The 14,098-nt window shown below is 38.7% G+C and overlaps 3 protein-coding genes across 3 annotated transcripts in view; 2 read left to right on the top strand and 1 right to left on the bottom strand.

The window, feature by feature from the left end:
* Positions 1 to 10,762, bottom strand: part of LOC145775182 (magnesium transporter NIPA2-like) — a 49,248-nt gene extending 38,486 nt beyond the window's left edge. The window contains exon 1 of the mRNA XM_082586417.1: positions 10,629 to 10,762. Coding sequence (XP_082442543.1) covers positions 10,629 to 10,680 — 52 coding nt within the window. The 5' untranslated portion in view covers positions 10,681 to 10,762. The remainder of the gene's footprint in view (positions 1 to 10,628) is intronic.
* LOC145775391 (zinc finger SWIM domain-containing protein 1-like) lies at positions 271 to 4,744 on the top strand. The gene is made up of 5 exons (XM_082586686.1): positions 271 to 647; positions 1,376 to 1,490; positions 2,054 to 2,232; positions 2,719 to 2,801; positions 3,543 to 4,744. The coding sequence occupies exons 1-5, from the start codon at positions 397 to 399 to the stop codon at positions 4,742 to 4,744; spliced, it is 1,830 nt and encodes a 609-aa protein (XP_082442812.1). The 5' UTR covers positions 271 to 396.
* Positions 4,744 to 6,821, top strand: LOC145775390 (uncharacterized). The gene is made up of 5 exons (XM_082586685.1): positions 4,744 to 4,867; positions 5,134 to 5,304; positions 5,809 to 5,979; positions 6,134 to 6,286; positions 6,445 to 6,821. Exons 1-5 carry the CDS (start codon positions 4,744 to 4,746, stop codon positions 6,819 to 6,821), a joined length of 996 nt encoding a protein of 331 aa, XP_082442811.1.
* Positions 10,763 to 14,098: the final 3,336 nt, after the last annotated feature.

Raw genomic sequence — 14,098 nt, 5'->3', positions numbered from 1 at the left:
TTTAACCCATTGGGTGTTTTGACATGGAATGACCCAGGGGCGACGTGAAATTCTGCATTAGGCTACCATAGCGTAGTTGTCAGTAGTTGGCTCCGACATTTACTTTGTTAGTAATTAGTTAGCACAGGTACATTAAGCCTATATATTATCGAAGTGGCTATTCTTACAACATATTGTAAAACTAGCCTCTGAAGCTATTCTTACAAGCACTACTCAAGCAAGACGTTGTTTACTCGAGCAAGACCTTAATGCGCTCAGGCGTTTCATCCGACGACGCTCATACGTAATTTCGCGCGCATGCGTATTGGCTTGTGCTGCACACTTGATCGTAGAGTGAACCGCGGTAGTTGCTGATTTTGCTGATCGAAACTACACGTCAATGAATCCATCGTCATCATGATTACGAAGGGAGCATTATATTACAGTTTTGAGACACTTTCTTCGGCTATTAAGCAATGGGAAAAAGAAAACTTTGTCAATGTTTATGTGAGAAATTCCATAACAATTGAACGCGCAAAACGACGTCTAGCACTTACATCCACAAAAACCTGGAATGAACAGTTGAAGTATCGTACAATACAGTATGCTTGTGTGCATGGAGGAAGAACACCCAAATCATGTAGTCAAGGAAAAAGACCAAATCAAAGGTAAGTAATGATGGTTTTGTCCTTGGTGCCCATAGGTTGAGCTACTCATGTAGCCTATATGCATAAGTTTTGCTAATAGATTGAGTTTTGCATAAGTGCAAATTGCCTACATTCCTTATGAATGCTAAGAACTTAGCAAAATGCATATATTCTGCTGAACCATTCCCGCATGCTGTCTATTGTAATAAGTTTTGCTAATAGATTGAGTTTTGCATAAGTGCAAATTGCCTACATTCCTTATGAATGCTTAGAACTTAGCAAAATGCATATATTCTGCTGAACCATTCCCGCATGCTGTCTATTGTAATTTCCATTGAATTGTCATGCCCAGAATTATTCCTAAGTTGCATTGAATTACCCATTAGTTTTGTCAATTTACCCATATGTTACGTCGAATTGCTCATCAGCACAATTCGTCAAATTACCCGTAAGTCTCATGAAATTATCCATAAAGACATGCCTTATGGGTACTTCAACGCAGCTTTTTGGCAATATGACGTCACTTATGGGTAAATCGACTAGATTTATGAGAATGCTCGGCTGAACTTGTGGTAATTCAACGTGACTTTATGGGTAATTCAGGTGGGCTTATAGGTAATTGGATGCAACTTATGGGCAATTTGACATGACTTGCAGGTAGGCTACTTTAACGTGAGTTATGGCTAATTCAGGTGTACTTATGGGTGATTCAACACGGCCTATGTCACCTCATCTTTGTTGTTTTTCAGTACTTTTATCAAAGGTTGTCCATTTGGAATCAAAGTAAATGCAACGTCAGATGGAAAAGCGCTATGCATCACTGAGATTAGTAATGTCAATGATCATAATCATGATTTCAATGAAGTGGAAATAACCCTTTGTAGTAGTCATAGCCTTTGAGCTATGGTCACACTAGCCCTGTATATGATAAGGAGGCTTTCATCAGAAATTATGTGAAGGATAAAAAAGAGCAATAACATTAGGGGGGGGGGGGTTAATCGGCTTTTTTTTCAAATTCAATTTTAACCCAGGTTTTAGGATACAACAGTACATTCTAAGACCACTAGTAAAAAAAATTGAAATTTCCGTCCAAAACCCCCTCTATCCAAAAAATTACTTTTCGTGTATAATTGCATTTTGATTATGACATTTGAAGTTCAAATATTGTTTGCTACTGTACTAAAACACGTTAAGAATGTTGCAAGACAGTTTTTCTGATCTTGACTTCATCGTAAGACACGGTAAAGTGGTCATTTCACTTTGCGCGCATGACTACGCACATGCTGAATATGACCAGTTTGTGCGAAACTGGTCATATTCAAGCCGCCGATTCACCAAACCTGGTGATCTTGCCCATCTCTGTGGGTTGGACACCTGTCAAAAGATATGTCGTTTTCTTGATTATGTGCATATAAATTATTTTTCAGAATGCATTTAATTTGATGCCTAAACAACGAAGATTAAATGAAACAGAAAGCAGTGTGATCGGAGAAATGCTTGCCACCAAAGCAAATAAAAAGTTGGTACAAAAGCACATTGCAGCTTCTACAGGAAAAACAGTTATTCTTGAAGATCTGCATAATATTGCCGCAAAACAGAGACCTTTGTATGAAAACACCTATGATGAACTTATTAATGAAATGAACAAAGAAAAAGGTTAGTCGACAGACAAAACTTTTTTGTCTGTTATACAGTACAAGATATGTTCATGCTAAATAGTAGAGATGACTTTCTAATTTCTATGTGCAGTATGATAAGTAGTGATAGAATGAGCTCCGGTTCCGGTCAAATTCTGGCTCCGTACTGGAGGTGATGTGACTCCGGCCTAGAGCCGGATGTGTGTGTGCAAGCTGTGGTCAGGGTCATGACCTTGGAAAAATCTAATTTTTTGCATCATTGTAGTACTGCAGCAATGCAAGAATAGGCTACCAGGTTGCCTGTAACATTGGTCAACACCGTAGGCGTATTTGCAATCTACAGGTCGCTGCTGCAGATTGAGTGTCACATGATATTGTGAGCATTCTTCTTGAACCATTTCAGATATAATGTCAATTAAGCAATTCGCGATTGACCTCTTGCCGTAATGGTTTAGACTGCAGATGAATTATTTCGATGACGTGGGTTCAATCTCACCATTGCCAGTTCAATTTAAAGTGTTGACCGCCTGGTTTACCGGTCAATAGACTTCGTCTACTGCAGCAAACTGCGGATTACCAGTATACGCACATCATAGTAGGCTACACAAGAAAAATATCTAATTTTCAGACGTTTTTCTATTCAGAAAACGTTTGTCTAGTATAACCAACACAGAACATTAGCAGTACCCTACAACGTGTGGAAAATTTGCAACATTGAGCTATAAAGGGTCAATTGAGAGTATTTTTTGCTTCATTTTCTTCACAAGAATTCATTCTACTTTCCCAAACTCATGCTCCAAAGATTTTTGTTGCAACATAAGGCGCTATGGGGATTGTAAGATTGAAAGCGGGATCAAGGAATTCAATCAAAGGTCTTCAATATCTTGAAACAATTCTACTTTGAGTGGATAGAAATAGAAAACATTGCTAAATTTGAAATCTACGTAAAAGTTTACTCCTAATGGATCCTTTTAACGGACCCTAAGCATTGCAATGTGGCATCTTTTAGAGAATGGGGTGAGAGTGGTATACAACCGCTCAGTTGGAACATTGATTATATGATGTAAATATTACCAAAGGCCTAAACATCCTTCCTCTGGCCAATAATTAAAATAACATAGAATAGAAAACAAATTTCACTAAAAGTTGATGTTTTTGCTTTTAAATCTGATGGAGTGCCTAATAGGCCTAATTGTTTTGCGCTATTTTAGTCTGGCCCAGGATTGTCAAGATTCTTGCTTTGTAGGGTATACTAATCCTCAGTTTATTTTCATTTTAGGTGCTGCAGTAGATGTGTTTGCAGATGATGACAAACAATTGCAGGCGATATACTTTCAAACGAAAGACATGCGGGAAACCTTTGCGGCATATCCCGAAATGCTGCTGATTGATGCAACCTACAAACTTAATGACTTGAGAATGCCATTATATGTGATGCTGAATGTTGATGGCTTAGGTCAGAGTGAAATTCTGTGTCTGTGGCTTGTAGCCACTGAAGACAAACTGACCATCAGCAAGCTGTTAACTCAGTTTAAACTCCACAATCCAGCTTGGGATAAAGTGGAGGTTGTAATGGCTGACAAAGACATGACAGAGCGGGATGCCATGATGAAAATGCTGCCTACTGCAGAAATTTTAATTTGCTATTTTCATACCCTTCGCACTTTTCGTACAGAAGTTTCTATGGAAAAATTAGGCATTTCTTCAGCCCAAAGGCAGGTATCACTGGAAATTTTAGGAAAACTGGCAAATGCCAAAAATGAGTCAGCTTATAATTTACTGTATAACCAATTCGTTGACACAGTCCCAATTGCTGTCACAACATATTATAACGATAACTGGCATGCTATTCGACATCAATGGGTGGATGGACTGAGCAACTTGAAAGCTAATTTTTTGAACAGAACTAATAATCGACTGGAATCCATCAATGGAAAGTTGAAAAGTGTCATAACAAGATACTCAGGAATGACCATGTTTTTTAAAGATCTGATGGCATGTATCCAATCTCTTTCCACCGAACGTGACCACAAAGCGTCAAATGCTTTCCTTAAGGTTCCAATTGATGCGATTTCAAGTGTGGCGGAGAGACAATACCAACAGCTACTGACACCATTTGCATATATTCATGTGCAACAACAATTCAAGTTAGCGGAAAAGGTTGTCATGTCAGAGATTTTGAATGATTCTGCCATAGTAAAATCTCGTGTCCATGGGGAATTGGCAGTCACAACAACAGCATGTCCTTGTGGATTCACATCATCAATGCTGCTACCTTGTAGGCATGTCTTGGCAGTTAGAAGGCAGCTCCATATGTCAGAGTACAATCCCAATCTTTGTTCAGAACGGTGGACAATGCAATATTTTCTTAAATCCCATCGCCTGACAAGAAACTCACTGGACAACGGTCCTGCATCCACATTACCAGCTGTTGAGATTCTTAACAAGCCTCAAAGAAGATGTGTTTTATCAGAACGTTAATGATATCTGAACAAGGAATGGATGAATTCCAATACAACCTGGATAATTTACGACAAATTGCAGAGTTCTTGCAGGAAGGAAAGAAATTCCAAGTTGTGAACTTTTTGGGTCAAACTCAGAAAGGTAGGCCTATATGCTAGCACTATTTACTAAATCAGAAAAACTAGCCTACTTTTTCAAATATCTGAAGAGATATGGGTTAGTTACTGCAACTTGCGTCGTGATTTTGCAGTCAATTTTTTTTTGAGCAATGATTTTTATGGCGTTGAGCTATCCAATATGTGGGCTAATATGTACTGCATGCGCAGTTGCGCACTAATTTACGATTATACAAGGTTGCAGATGCTCAGTAATTCTGCTTTTGTGAACAACTGCATGATCCTTTTCAGGCACTGATACTGGAAGTGCTGCTGCAACATCTTCCAGCAATGATCCTGGAATTGTATTTCCTACGGTCTCAAACAGTACTTTACAGCACACACCCGGTGACGTCTTGTCGACCGTTGATACCAGTGCGATTATGATGCAGACTCCGTCCAGTTCTGTTCAGTCTTTTAGAAGTATGCTGTTTCTGAAAGCTTCATTTCTGATTAGTTGTTTTTTTTTTCTTGCATTGCATGCTGCGCTTACACTACGTTTCATGTTTCTTAAGATTATAGCACGGTCTGCATTATTTGATAAGTAATGAGTTTATTGGCAGGTGATGCAGCATTGTGCAAATAATCATCGAGAAACACCTAGCAGATTTTGATAGATACTGGATTGGTTGGCATTCGGTAACCACGCCAGAAGCATGTTTTGGCTGCAACAAAATCTTGTTTTCAAAAGGTTAATGTAGATTTGTTGACACCTCAAGTGCTCGATTCCAACTCAAAATACGGTATATCACAATATCTACTGCCAGTGCACGTATTTACGATTATACGACATTATGTTCCGGCCAGGACCGTAACCTCGTCAGTTTGGCCCCCATTGCAACAGTGCAACACATCCAATAATTGTCCAGTAAAGACTCGTGCGACGCTTCTATTGTTTCTTCATTGCTCAGAGGTGATCCTTTTCAGGCACTGATACTGGAAGTGCTGCTGCAACATCTTCCAGCAATGATCCTGGAATTGCACTTCCTACAGTCTCAAGTAGTAGTTCACAGCACACACCCGGTGACGTCTTGTCGACCGTTGATACCAGTGCGATTATGATGCAGACACCGTCCAGTTCTATTCAGTCTTTTACAAGTATGTGCTGTTTCTGAAACATTTATTTCTGATTAGTTGTTTTTTCTTGCATTGCATAATGCATTATGTTTATAAATTTTTTAATAAAAACGTTGAAATAGTGATGTTTTCTACGTTGTAGCCTATATTCGATTCTCGTTGTGTTTATTAACAGATGATGCAGGATCAATTAAATTTCCACCGAAGATGATGAAACGTGGCAGGCCAAAAGGAGCTGGATTGACAGTCATTGGGTTACCACGCAAGAGACAAAAAAAGAGCAAACCAATTCCATTCAGACTGAAGTCGTCTTTTCAGAAAGAAGCAGGTTTGTTGCATTTATGTTTGTGTGACTTCATTTTTGTTATAGCCTACGTTAGTTTAAAAAACTACACTTTGACTTCTGTGGGTCTGCCTAGCCGATAGGCTACGTCAAAGCGTACGTAGGCTACATCAAACAAAGTCACCCATGGTCAAATTTTTCAGCAATACTCAGTTGGTTTGTCGATTCTGAGGTAGTAGAAGAGGTCTTGCGTCCATTCAGCGATCGACTGATCGAAGAAAATGAAATTGAAACGTTGCCCGAAAGAATTTCAATGAAGTGTTTAGATGAAAACATTGCCATTGCTTCTGTGCGAAGACATTTTTCTTTTGACGGTTGGACGTTGATGGAGAACCTACTGACCACTTTGCGAAATAAAGGCCGCTGGTTGTGCATCTCCTGTTATTTAGATCTTGATGCAGGCGACAGCATCATGTGCGACTCGTGTCTAGATTGGCACCATCTGAGATGTCTTGGTAGAACAATGCCGCCAAAAACGAAGTCTTGGTTCTGCAGGAAATGCAACCTTATGGAGAAGTGACATTGAATGTTCAGGTGATACTGCAATCTCGCTTTGTCAATTAAACCAAGGTTATGTAAACCGTGAACAACGAAAAGACTTATTGGCCTTGACGCGTTATGCTTGAAACTTGTAACATTTGATAAAAATCGTTTCTTCAATGGTCCTCACATAAAACGCTAACGATGTGTTCTTGAATGACTAATGAGTCCAATCCTGGCATTAAAAGTTCTGATGCATTTAGGACATTTAACATTCTTTGGGAGAGCTGGCTGAAAGTCATGGACTAGTACAGGTTTGTAATGTAGTTGCTGCAATATACTACGGTCCAACAAGACCTTCAACAGTTCATCAATATTCAACTATTTTACTGTTTCCAACTTAACACAATTAGTATACGTATGTTGAACTCTTTCATAGCAAATGGTGGTACAGAACTTGAAAATAGCAAGTAAAAGGTAGCTCGAAGCTGCAGTTTTTTTTTGACTGACTCATCAGGAGCTGTCATCAGAATAAAACAAACCTAAATGTGGTGAAGTACTTATAGTAGAAGGAAAGAAGAAAAACTGGAGCTTCAAACTATCAGCTACCTTATACTCGCTAAATCCAGATTTGTTGCATGTGTGTAGTATTTACATTTCTTCACTGTAATCTTAGGCTATGGCATAAATGCTTTGATTTCTTATGGCAAAAAATGGGTGATGAAGATCCATAAGTTTATAACAGTAAAAAATCAATTGTTTATTGTTGAAAGTGGTTGGCTTCAGTTGAAGATGCCATGAGATCCATTGAAGAGTACGAAGCAAAAGCAGGAACGAAGCTTGTTGTTGTTCAGAAACGAGCATACGGTGCCATGTTAATGTTGATTTTTAACATCCTGTCATTGTAATTCACTAGTGTACTAAGTGTTGATATTCATACTACAATAATAAGCCTTTTCTTTGTTGACAAAGATTCTGAAAAGGTTTCTGCAAAGCACAGTGTTTTCACCAAAGTGGAGGTTAGGCATCATAAAAGAGGAAACGGTTTACTAACTGCAAAAAATGCTATAAACATATGTAAATGTGTTCTGTTTCATCAACTTTTCATCTCGTTTCTTAAAGACACTCAGTTTTCAGGTGTAAAAGCTTTGTTGATTCAAAGTAGCCTAGCCTACTTCACTGACCTCTTTTGTATTTTTTCCATCTAGTGTGCCAAATCCATACGCCTATGTGGTGTTATTGATTGGACCAAGTGACATGTCCAGCGGTAACCAAAGGCAGGGTTTGGGTCACAACCAATCTTTTTGAGACAATTTATTTTTTACCATATTCACGTAGTAGGCTTGGTGGTTTTCAATGTTACGTACAGTACCGTATATTATTTCTGTAGGCTACTATCATAAGATGAAAATTTAGTTGATTGTAACTCATCTTAGATGAAGATAATACGATTGTTGCATCGTTGCGGCCAAGGCATTTGCCTCTTGGATGCAACTTACAAGACGTCCAAGTATTCCCTTCCTCTATTTTTTCTTTGCGTCAGAACGAATGTTGGTTACCAGGTTGTTGCTACGTTTATTATCCAAAATGAACAAGCTTCAGACATAGCAGAAGCACTTTCTGTTGTAAAAGGGTGGTCAGAAAACTGGAACCCTTCGTTTTTCATGACCGATAAATGTGAGGCGGAAATCAAGGCCATCGAAAGCGTTTTTTCAAGTTAGTGAATTGCATTAACATTTTCGTTGCTTGTGTGCTGTCTCCATTGCTCATGCATTTGTGTCGTCACTGTTAAGTTGCTACTGTACTTTACCACTCAGTGCCCACGACTTCTTGTTCCGCAGATTGCTACGTGTTACTCTGTGCCTTTCATCGCGAACAAGCCTGGGAAAGGTGGATGAGGAAAAGTGACAATGGCGTTCGCGATGATAAAGCAATTGTGCTGACATACTGGACGCAATGAGGAAAGCAACTACATAGAACAGACTTGTTTGCAATCAAACCAGGCGACAATGAGCGAATGGCAAACGCGATACCCCCCTATTCAGGGATAATATGCGTGTCTGTGACCGCAGGGGACCTGGAGCCGAGTTGTTTTGCACGTTGATAGCACCATGCAGTTGCAAGCACAGTAATAGGCTACTGAGCTCACATTTTGAACAAATCTGTGATCTTCACACCAAGGCTTTTTTTCAGTTGCTAACACGGCCACAAATCGCAGCGCATATGCGTGCTTAGTGTTAAGTAACAGCTTAGTGGAAAGTGTTGTGGATTGAATTTGCTAGTTCAAATAAGTATATTAATTCCGGTACCCAAAGCCTCAAATGAATTCACGAATATCGCAATTGATAACAATGGCATATAAATTAGGATGTTAGTGCACACAAAGTAGGGAAAGTATTGCTTGAAGAGTTGATTCCTGGGACAAAAATTGAACACTGTAGGCTATGTCGAGCAGAAACTGGTTTAGTGTTTTAAGGTGGTCAAAAATGTAAGCATGCGTCTATTTGCATCCAACAAATAACGAAACTCTAAACTTCTCAGTTTGGTCGGGAAACAAAAAGGGTTGCGAGGACAAATGGCAGGTCTCATCTAGGCAAGGAGAGGAGGGACACATGGGTGATGATCTGGCCTAACAGTTACTGTGCTGTGCTCAAAATATGTACAGTTTTTGTTTAACATGTGCGGTATTCACTTTTTGTAAATAGCCTAGCTTTTCGGAAATGCAACGAGTCATCTGGCGCTATTTGCTTGTGTTTGAAGCCCGGTTGCTCGCTTTGTGAAAAAGCTATCAACCTCAACTTTTGCTTGTCAATAGACAGAGATATGTTGTTTAGATTAGCGTTTATTAAATGCTGTTATCTTTAAAAATATTTGTGGGATAAATGGTTAAAGTCGGTCAAGTTCAACTCTTTACCTAAGAAATATTTTTAACTTTTAGAGTCTGGCTGACCTTAATTTGGATAGACGTTAGCTTGTGCTTTCCAGCAATGGTTCAATTGTAAAAATCGAAGCAGAAACAAGCAACTTACAACTAATTTAATAAAGACATATAATGATCGCAGACCGGGGAGACTTGTATACTTGCTTCGATTCGGAAATGCAACGAGTCATCGGGCGCTATTTGCTTGTGTTTGAAGCCCGGTTGCTCGCTTTGTGAAAAAGCTATCAACCTCAACTTTTGCTTGTCAATAGACAGAGATATGTTCTTTAGATTAGCGTTTATTAAATGCTGGTATCTTTACAAGTATTTTTGGGATAAATGGTTAAAGTCGGTCAAGTTCAACTCTTTACCTAAGAAATATTTTTAACTTTTAGAGTCTGGCTGACCTTAATTTGGATAAACGATAGCTTGCGCTTTCCAGCAATGGTTCAATTGTAAAAATCAAAGCAGAAACGACAAAGATATATTATTGATTAAATGCTGGTAACTTTAGAAGTATTCTTCGGATAAATAGTTAAACTTGGTCAAGTTTAACTCTTTTCTAAGGAGATATGTGGTGTTTTTCGGGCCTGTGTTACATAGCTATTAGGTAAAAGCGGACACTTGCATGCTTTTTTTTGTCATGGTTGACTAATTTCACCCCACTTTTCCACCATTTTATGGTGGATTCCTCCTGTGTGACGTCATCGCCTTTTTAACCAGGGTGGCGACTTGTATACCAGTTCCAGATCACGCATGAGCGCATATTGATGTCAAACGTAATGCTTGAGTGGTGCTTGTAAGAATAGCCTCTGAGGCTATTTTTACAATATGTTGTAAGAATAGCCACAGCCATATATTATACAAATATTGAAATCATTTCCTCATTACAGCCTATTCAGTCAATTTGATTCAACAATAACTTACCAGTGGTCATGTTGTCTCTGACCTTACTTGGAACATAACTTTGTAAGGCCATTGATTGAATATTGTTTGCAGAAATTCAATTTGATCACTGAGAAATTGTTTGTAGGCTTACTAGTACTCTAGCTCTAAAGTCTAAAATATCCAAATCTATTTTTGTAAAGAACATTAGAGTTTTGCTATTATCACAGCGATACTCAATTGATCGACAATTTAAAAACATGACTATCTCGCAAAATTGATATACATGGTCAGGAATTTTTAACAGCCCTGGTTTTAAATGAGTGCGAAGTCATGAGATTTTCAAGAACAACTAGATCACTTTCAGTTGAGCTCATTCAAACAGACTCAGTGCAATTAATCAAATTCTGTTTGAATAAGCTTCATTTAAGATGATTCTCTTTTAGCAATTTAGAAGACAGATTTGTTCAAATGACGCAATTTCCTCAAATGGAAGACCTAACCCTAAAGCAGAAAATTTTATAAAAAAAAGTGATGTGACACTCAACTCAACTCAATTCACTAAACTTGCTGATCAGAGTTTCCGTGAAAAAACTTGTGATTGCTTCAGCGGTGAACAAAATAATTTTTTCGGGAAATTATTATTATTTATTTGCATCAGACACAAAGTCCATAAAATTCAAATTTTGAACAATCATCACACAAAATATTAGACTTACACAACACCATACAGGAAACATCAAACAATATACAAAATGCTGTTGTACTGTAGTGAAGATCCGCCCCGATAGCTCAACTGGTTAGCGAGTGACTTCTGGATAGAAAAAACTTCAAGATCAAGCGACGCTGGTTCGACTCTCGGTGTGTGCGCTTGAGCAACGCACGTTAAGGATCGCCCTCCATTCAGCGGCATCTAATGGATGGAATAATTTCACGGCAGCAAGACTTCAACAATCGGAAATTTCGCTCTGTCCATCTCGGTGACTGGGCCTGGGTCAGTGATTCAAAGCCTCTACAAATATGCGAAACTGTCAGAATTAAGCTCTGCAAGAAGCTTTCTCAGCCAAGGGATGCGGGAACGACTTTTGACTGGGGGGGAGCAAGATTATGAAAAAAGGGCACTTTTGTTGCTGAAAGGCCAATTTTTTTTAAGTTTTAAGATATAGCAATAATGCTCATCTATCAGCTCATCATCGAGTAATGATTATTGATTAGGGCGACTTTTTGCTACTAAATTTACTTTTTTTTTTGGTTGTAGACCTACCCATTAACAAAAGAAATGTAGAACCAAAATTTCATGGTTGGGGGATCAATATTTAAGAAGTTATAAAGTTACCAAAGGTCACTTTTTGTGTTTTTAGGTTACTTTTCATTTAGCTTATTACGTCACTTTATTTCGCATACTTTTTTGCTTAATTCCCCTTATTTAAGCTATTTATCTTTCATCGCTACTGTAGAGATGAATAATGTAGGCCTAATGCCAAGACTTTTAATACATCTTCTACTATATGGTGGCCTACGGTCCTTATTATATGATGTTTCGCAGATAAATGAAATCTAAATTACCTGAACTGTGCCGAGAACCTCAGAATTTTGATGAAGGAATTCGAGACAGAGACTGGAAGGGTAAAATAGATGGTAAACTATATACTGACTTTAAGCGACGTGCTGTCGACTCAGATATTCGGGTTGGAGATGAAGTTTTGGTTAAAAGTCAAAAATCAATTAAACTTTATGCAAATTTTGATAGCGCTACCCAACAGGTAGTTAGGAAGGAAAGGGGGGAAGTGACAGTACAAAACAATGAAGGGGTTCAATTGACACGAAAGTCGTCGTTTTTTAAGAAATTGAACACCAGTGATGAAAATGTAAACTCACCTCCTGCGGACATGACCGTGAACACTGATTTGAATGAGTCCTCAATACCTGTACGTACTCGTCCGACACGTAATGTCAGTAAACCTGCCCGCTTTGATGATTATGTAACCTGAAGTGACTATTAAGAATGCAGACTTGTATGTCTATGATTCCTTTTGTTCTTTCGTTATAAAGACTAGCTTTGGAATGCATGTCTATTTGTTTAAACGTCACGTCAATTGAGTGGTAATCTATTTAATTGTTCTCTCTGTTAGATTTTCAACAGGTCCTTGATAGGCTCAGAAGTACCTCACAGAAGTACCAAGTACCTCACAGAAGTACCTGCCTTTCGTTTTACCGCATTACTCCCGCTAATTTGTGTATTCGCCACCTAGCGTCGTTTCCCCTTCATTGTTATGTTATCGCTCTTTGCAAATGGCAACACTCACCACGAGATTGTCTATGAAACTTTCGAGACGTTTTCGTTTTGCTGCTAGTTTGCCAGCTAGCCGAACTTGTTAGTTACTGTAGTTTGTGACTGAAAGTTGATTGATTGATGTTTATGCTTTGTGAGCTGCTTCTCTGTTATGTACTTCTACAGGACTTAAGTTTGACAACTGCTATGGTAATACTTATTTGCGTGTAGGCTGAATTCCATATTTGCAGCTTGCTATCTCTCAAAGTTCAACTTACTGGTGAGCGTACTTGTGATGTAATAATGTTTTGTATAGCTGAATGTTGACTGTCTACCGTAAACAAACGTAACGTATCTCTGATGTGCGTAAATTGTTGTTAGGCTAATACTTCAAACTTAAATATTGCAGAGTCAATCACTATAGAATCCTTCGCGTACAAGTGCATCATTTGGCATTACTGATCCGGTCATACTACCGGTACGTTCATTATTCTGAATTGTATGATTGATTGATTTGTGTCGTGAATTGTGGATTTATGTTTACTACTGAATTATTGACCAATAATTTGTCAGCCTAATGGAAATTAATTCTCGTAAACCGATCTTAACTAGGCCAAGTGAATTGCCACGTTTCTTTGTTTTTTAATGATTATTGACCTAGCGTTATGGTTGTACGGTACGGTAGCCTACGTAATAATTGTGTAAGGTAACATCGCGAATTTATTTATTCAGTGCGTCATTGGCCAACCTGTGGAACTTGTGTACCGTACAGTGGATTGAGAACTGTTTGTCAACAAATTTGGTACGTTTATCAGTTCGACTGTTGTGCTTGCTGAATTGTGACTAGTGTCTTATGTTGTGTTATTTCTTGACAGAAAAACCGTATAAACTTCATTGCTGCGAAGCAGTCATTGGAAACCGAGTGATTTCTTCAAGTTGGCGTGCTTTAACAGTTGCTCAGTCCTGCCGGGTGGATTAGGAAAATCGTGACGTCACCGGCGCAATTAACTACCGCACCTGTTGTGTTCGCGTCGCACACAACATCGTTTTTCAAATTTGACATTAAAGCTTGACCATCTTTGAACTGAAGCTGATTTCGTCAATTGAACCGAACTGCTGATCTTCACCAACCTGACGATCAAATTTGCGTTTACTTACCTAGTTCCCATCAGTGTTACGTGACATCTCTCATTTGCTGAAGTTAGCTTATGCTGTTACGAAGCGGATTTGCATACACAGC

The sequence above is a fragment of the Aplidium turbinatum genome, chromosome 8 (genome assembly GCF_918807975.1).
Source record: "Aplidium turbinatum chromosome 8, kaAplTurb1.1, whole genome shotgun sequence".
Classification (NCBI taxonomy): Eukaryota; Metazoa; Chordata; class Ascidiacea; order Aplousobranchia; family Polyclinidae; genus Aplidium; species Aplidium turbinatum.
The sequence above is the reverse complement of the archived record's forward strand: the minus strand, read 5'-3'. Positions and strand labels throughout refer to the sequence as shown.